Source organism: Hirundo rustica, unplaced genomic scaffold, assembly GCF_015227805.2.
Source record: "Hirundo rustica isolate bHirRus1 unplaced genomic scaffold, bHirRus1.pri.v3 scaffold_270_arrow_ctg1, whole genome shotgun sequence".
In the NCBI taxonomy this organism is placed as follows: Eukaryota; Metazoa; Chordata; class Aves; order Passeriformes; family Hirundinidae; genus Hirundo; species Hirundo rustica.
This window is the reverse complement of record NW_026690324.1, coordinates 39,966-46,541: the sequence shown is the minus strand read 5'-3', so window position 1 is coordinate 46,541 and position 6,576 is coordinate 39,966. Positions and strand designations below refer to the sequence as shown.

The window sequence follows — 6,576 nt, the reverse complement described above, 5'->3', positions numbered from 1 at the left end:
TTTTCCCAAATTCCCGTGGTTTTTCCCCAATCCCAGCAGCGTAATTGTTGTTCCCCATTCCCGTTTTTCCATAATTTTTCCCGTTTTTTCCCAAATTCCCGTGGTTTTCCCCAATCCCAGCAGTGTAATTGTTGTTCCCCATTCCCGTTTTTCCATAATTTTTCCCGTTTTTCCGTAATCCCCGTGGTTTTTCCCCAATCCCAGCAGTGTAATTGTTGTTCCCCGTTCCCGTTTTTCCATAATTTTTCCCGTTTTTCCCAAATTCCCGTGGTTTTTCCCCAAATCCAGCAGTGTCCAGGTTGTTCCCCATTCCCATTTCTCCCTTTTTTTCCCGTTTTTTTCCCGTTTTTCCCAAATTCCCGTGGTTTTCCCCCCAATCCAGCAGCGTCCAGGTGGTGCCCGTGGGGCTCAGCCGGGGGCTCCGGAAAATTCTCCAGGAGAAATTCCCGAACCTGAGCCGGGCCGACGACGTGGGCGACCTCCTCACGGGGTGAGGGACAGCGGGGGGACGCCTTGGGGACATTGGGGTGACATTGGGGACACCTCGGGGACATTGGGGACACCTTGGGGACACTGGGGACACCTTGGGGACACCTTGGGGACATTGGGGACATGGGGGACACATCAGTGACCTCCTCACGGGGTGAGGGACAGCGGGGGGACGCCTTGGGGACATTGGGGACACCTTGGGGACATTGGGGACACATTAGGGACATTGGGGACACCCTGGGGACACCTTGGGGACACCCTGGGGACATTGGGGACACCTTGGGGACACCTCGGGGACATTGGGGACACCTTGGGGACACCTTGGGGACATTGGGGACATTGGGGACATCATGGGGACACCTTGGGGACACATCAGTGACCTCCTCACGGGGTGAGGGGACAGCGGGGGGACGCCTTGGGGACACCTTGGGGACATTGGGGACACATCAGTGACCTCACGGGGTGAGGGGACACCTTGGGGACATCATGGGGACACCTTGAGGACACCTCCAGAGGTGTCACCTGTCCCCCAGAGGTGTCACCTGTCCCCCAGAGGTGTCACCTGTCCCTCAGTGATGTCACCTGTCCCCCAGAGGTGTCACCTGTCCCCTCAGTGATGTCACCTGTCCCTCAGAGGTGTCACCTGTCCCCTCAGAGGTGTCACCTGTCCCCTCAGAGGTGTCACCTGTCCCTCAGTGATGTCACCTGTCCCCTCAGTGATGTCACCTGTCCCCTCAGGAACGTCGTCCTGTCCGAGAGCGAGGCCGAGCCCGACGGGACCCAAAATGTTCTGGAATTGGCCCAAAACTGCGCCGGGCGCGGGAACGCGGTGGCACAGCAGAGCGCGGTCAGGCTGACGGAGGTGACACCGGGGGGACATTGAGGGGACATTGGGGACACTGAGGGGACATTGGGGACACTGGGGACACTGAGGGGACACCGAGGGGACATTGGGGACATTGAGGGGACACCGAGGGGACATTGGGGACACTGAGGGGACACTGGGGACACTGAGGGGACATTGGGGGGACACTGAGGGGACGAGGGGACATTGAGGGGACACCAAGGGGACACCGAGGGGACATTGGGGACATTGGGGACACTGAGGGGACGGGGGGGGGACATTGGGGACACCGAGGGGACACCGAGGGGACACCGAGGGGACATTGGGGACACCGAGGGGACACTGAGGGGACACCGAGGGGACACCGAGGGGACATTGGGGACACCGAGGGGACACCGAGGGGACATTGGGGACACCGAGGGGACGTTGGGGACACTGAGGGGACACCGAGGGGACACCGAGGGGACACTGAGGGGACATTGGGGACACTGAGGGGACACCGAGGGGACACCGAGGGGACACCGAGGGGACACCGAGGGGACATTGGGGACACCGAGGGGACATTGGGGACATTGGGGACACCGAGGGGACACCGAGGGGACACCGAGGGGACACTGAGGGGACATTGGGGACACCGAGGGGACACTGAGGGGACACTGAGGGGACACTGAGGGGACATTGGGGACACCGAGGGGACACCGAGGGGACACTGAGGGGACATTGGGGACACCGAGGGGACACTGAGGGGACACTGAGGGGACACTGAGGGGACATTGGGGACACCGAGGGGACACCGAGGGGACACTGAGGGGACATTGGGGACACCGAGGGGACATTGGGGACACTGAGGGGACACTGAGGGGACACTGGGGACACCGAGGGGACACTGAGGGGACATTGAGGGGACACTGAGGGGACACTGAGGGGACACTGAGGGGACATTGGGGACACTGAGGGGACACTGAGGGGACACTGGGGACACCGAGGGGACAATGAGGGGACACTGTGGGGACACTGAGGGGACAATGAGGGGACATTGGGGACACCGAGGGGACACCGGAGGGACATTGGGGACACTGAGGGGACATTGAGGGGACACTGAGGGGACATTGAGGGGACATTGGGGACAATGAGGGGACACTGAGGGGACACTGGGGGGACATTGGGGACACCTTGGGGACATTGAGGGGACAGTGAGGGGACAATGAGGGGACATCCTTGGGGACGGTGCCCAGGTGCCACCGCACCTCACCGGGGTTCCCCTGTGTCCCTCTGTCCCGTGTCCGTGTGTCCATCTGTCTGTCTGTCCGTGTGTCCGTCTGTCTGTCCCATGTCCGTCTGTCTGTCCGTGTGTCCGTCTGTCTGTCCGTGTGTCCGTCTGTCTGTCCCATGTGTCCGTCTGTCTGTCCCATGTGTCCGTCTGTCTGTCCGTGTGTCCGTCTGTCTGTCCGTGTGTCCGTCTGTCTGTCCGGGTGTCCGTCTGTCTGTCCGTGTGTCCGTCTGTCTGTCCCATGTGTCCGTCTGTCTGTCCGTGTGTCCGTCTGTCTGTCCGTGTGTCCGTCTGTCTGTCCCATGTGTCCGTCTGTCTGTCCCATGTGTCCGTGTGTCCCTGTGTCCTGTGTGTCCGTCTGTCTGTCCGTGTGTCCGTCTGTCTGTCCCTGTGTCCGTCTGTCTGTCCGTCCATGTGTCCGTCTGTCTGTCCGTGTGTCCGTCTGTCTGTCCCATGTGTCCGTCTGTCTGTCCATGTGTCCGTCTGTCTGTCCGTGTGTCCGTCTGTCTGTCCATGTGTCCGTCTGTCTGTCCCGTGTGTCCGTCTGTCTGTCCCTGTGTCCTGTCTGTCCGTCCATGTGTCCGTCTGTCTGTCCGTGTGTCCGTCTGTCTGTCCATGTGTCCGTCTGTCCGTGTGTCCGTCTGTCTGTCCGTGTGTCCGTCTGTCTGTCCGTGTGTCCGTCTGTCTGTCCGTGTGTCCGTCTGTCTGTCCCGTGTGTCCGTCTGTCTGTCCCTGTGTCCTGTCTGTCCGTCCATGTGTCCGTCTGTCTGTCCCTGTGTCCTGTCTGTCCGTCCATGTGTCCGTCTGTCTGTCCGTGTGTCCGTCTGTCTGTCCCATGTGTCCGTCTGTCCGTCCATGTGTCCGTCTGTCTGTCCGTGTGTCCGTCTGTCTGTCCATGTGTCCGTCTGTCCCATGTGTCTGTCTGTCCGTCTGTCCCACGTGTCCCTGTGTCCCGTCTGTCCGTCTGTCTGTCCCACGTGTCCGTGTGTCCGTCTGTCCGTCTGTCCCAGATCGGGCCCCGTCTGACGCTGCAGCTGGTGAAGGTGGAGGAGGGGCTGGGCCAGGGCAACGTCCTGTACCACGGCCTGGGTGAGTGACACACCTGGGACAGGTGAGGGACACGCCTGTGTGCCCAGGTGTGCCCAGGTGTATCCCAGCTGTGCCCAGGTGCACCCAGGTGTAGCCCAGGTGCACCCAGGTGTGCCCAGGTGCACCCAGGTGTAGCCCAGGTGCACCCAGGTGTGCCCAGGTGCACCCAGGTGTAGCCCAGGTGCACCCAGGTGTGCCCAGGTGCACCCAGGTGTAGCCCAGGTGTGCCCAGCTGTGCCTTCCCCTGCGCAGCCCCCAAGAGCGAGGCGGAGCTGCGCGAGCTCCTGGCGCGGAAGGAGCGGCAGCTGCAGGTGAGGGCGGAGCGGCGCCGCCAGCAGGAGCAGAACCTGGAGCGGAAACGGCAGCAGCGCCTGCGCCACAGGTGGGGCTCGGGTGGGGCTCGGGTGTGCCAGGGACACAGGTGAGGCACAGGTGAGGGCTCAGGTGAGGCTCAGGTGTGCCAGGGGCTCAGGTGGGGCTCGGGTGGGGCTCGGGTGGGGCTCAGGTGTGCCAGGGGCATGGGTGGGGCTCGGGTGGGGCTCGGGTGTGCCAGGGACACAGGTGAGGCACAGGTGAGGGCTCAGGTGAGGCTCAGGTGTGCCAGGGGCTCAGGTGGGGCTCGGGTGGGGCTCAGGTGGGGCTCAGCTGTGCCAGGGGCACGGGTGGGGCTCAGGTGGGGCTCGGGTGGGCCTCAGGTGGGGCTCGGGTGGGGCTCAGGTGTGCCAGGGACACAGGTGGGGCTCGGGTGGGGCTCGGGTGGGGCTCGGGTGAGTCTGCAGTGCAGCTCAGGTGAGGCTCAGGTGAGGCTCAGGTGTGCCAGGGGCTCAGGTGAGGCTCAGGTGAGGCTGAAGAGCAGCTCAGGTGAGGCTCAGGTGTGCCAGCGGCTCAGGTGGGGCTCAGGTGGGGCTCAGGTGAGGCTCAGCTGTGCCAGGGACACAGGTGAGGGTGGCAGGGGGCTCCCAGCTGAGGAGGGTCACACAGGTGAGGGCGCAAGGGTCACACAGGTGAGACCCTCCCCAGGTGGAGCAGCCTGGCCGGGTCCATCCTCAGGTGTTTCCTCACCTGTCCTTCACCTGTTCCCCCAGGGAGCGGAGCCTGGCCGGGATGGGGCGTGGCCCAGGTGACACCAGACCCGGCCCAGGTGACACCGGACCCAGCCCAGGTGACACCGGACCCGGCCCAGGTGACAGCGACAGCGGCGCCGAGGACCCCGGCGCACCTGGGCCAGGTGAGGAGGAGCCGTCGGACGAGGACGACGCCGAATATTACAGACAGGAGCTGGGGGAGGAGCCCGACGCAGGTGAGCCTGGGGGGCGGGAAAGGGAATTTGGGGGGATCCAGGTGAGTTTTGGGGAAATGAAAAGGGAATTTGGGGGGATCCAGGTGAGTTTGGGGAAATGAAAAGGGAATTTTGGGGGATCCAGGTGAGTTTTGGGGGGTCCAGGTGAGTTTTGGGGAAATAAAAAGGAATTTCGGGAGTCTCCAGGTGATTTTTGGGGGAGTCCAGGGGATTTGGGGGAATTCAGGTGAGTTTGGGGGAGATAAAAAAGGAATTTTGGGAGTTTCCAGCCGAGTTTTGGGAGGAATTCGGGTGATTCCGGGGTTTTCCCAGGTGGTTTTGGGGGGTAAAAGGAGATTTTTGGGGTTTTTCCAGGTAAATCTGGGGGCAGGGTTGGGATTTCTCCCCCTTTTCCCTCCCCGGAAGTGGCTGATGACGCAAAATCCCTGAATTTCCGTGATTCTGGATCGAAGTAAACGCTCTGACACTTCCGGTGCCCGGCCAGGAACCCCAGATCCCGAGATTTTCCCCCCAAATCCCGATTTTTTTTTTCCTTAAATCCAATTTTTTTTCCCTCTCTGAATTCCCATTTTTTTTTCCCCTCTTTTTTTTCCTCCCAGATTTGTTTCCCGGCCACACCAAGAGGAAGCGAAGTCCCTCGGGCGCTCCCCGGGCCCGGAAACGACGGAGGAAACACTCCAAATCCCAACCTGGAACCCCCAAATCCCACCCTGGAACCCCGAAATCCCACCCTGGAACCCCCAAATCCCAACCTGGAACCCCCAAATCCCAACGTGGAACCCCCAAATCCCACCCAGGACATCCTGGATTTCCCAAATCCCACCCTGGAACTCCCAAATTTCATCCCAGCACCTCGAAATCCCAACCTGGAACCCCGAAATCCCATCCCAGATCTCGAAAATCCCATCCTGGATCCCGAAAATCCCATCCTGGATCCCAAAAATCCCGCCCAGGACATCTTAAAAACCCAAAATCCCATCCCAGGGCACCTGGAACCCCCAAATCCCACCCTGGATCCCAAAATTCCCACCCTGGATCCCAAAAATCCCGCCCAGGAAACCCCAAAAACCCCAAATCCCACCTCCTGACACCCCGGAAAATCCCGAATTTCCAACGGCCCGGAAAGGCCCAAAAAGGGAAATGAGAGGGGGGGAAAAAAAAATGGAATTTGGGATTTTCTCCACCCTGATCCCGCTGGGATTGGGATTTTGGGGTCCCCTGGAATTTTGGGCACTTTGGGGGTGAATTTTGGGATCTTCCAGAGGAATTTTTGGGGATTTCCAGAAGGAATTTTGGGATCCCCCGGCCCCTCCCCTGGCGCCATTGCAACTTTTCCCCCCAAATCCAGCTGAGATTCCCCAAAAAATAGGGAATAACCAAAAACTGGGAGGAAAAAACCACCCCCAAAAATGGGGAAATCCACCCCAAAAACCCAGGGGAAAACAGCCCCAAAAAGGGGAATTTCAGGAACTTCCAGGAGTTCTGGAATTCCAGGATTCCCCTGGGGAGGAGCGGGAATAAAGGCGGAGCCACTTCCAGGTGACGCGTTCGTGGTTTTTTCCGGGAAAATTTCCCAGTTTTCTA

General features: G+C 60.6%; 1 protein-coding gene across 1 annotated transcript; it reads left to right on the top strand.

The window, feature by feature from the left end:
- Window positions 1-245: 245 nt before the first annotated feature.
- Window positions 246-6,526, top strand: PPAN (peter pan homolog; the record flags this gene model as incomplete). The annotated part of the gene is made up of 6 exons (XM_040053939.2): window positions 246-490; window positions 1,228-1,351; window positions 3,614-3,692; window positions 3,945-4,074; window positions 4,778-4,992; window positions 5,592-6,526. Coding segments are annotated over 6 exons (1,338 nt in total), but the record flags the coding sequence as incomplete, so codon positions are not given.
- Between the last annotated feature and the right edge of the window lie 50 nt (window positions 6,527-6,576).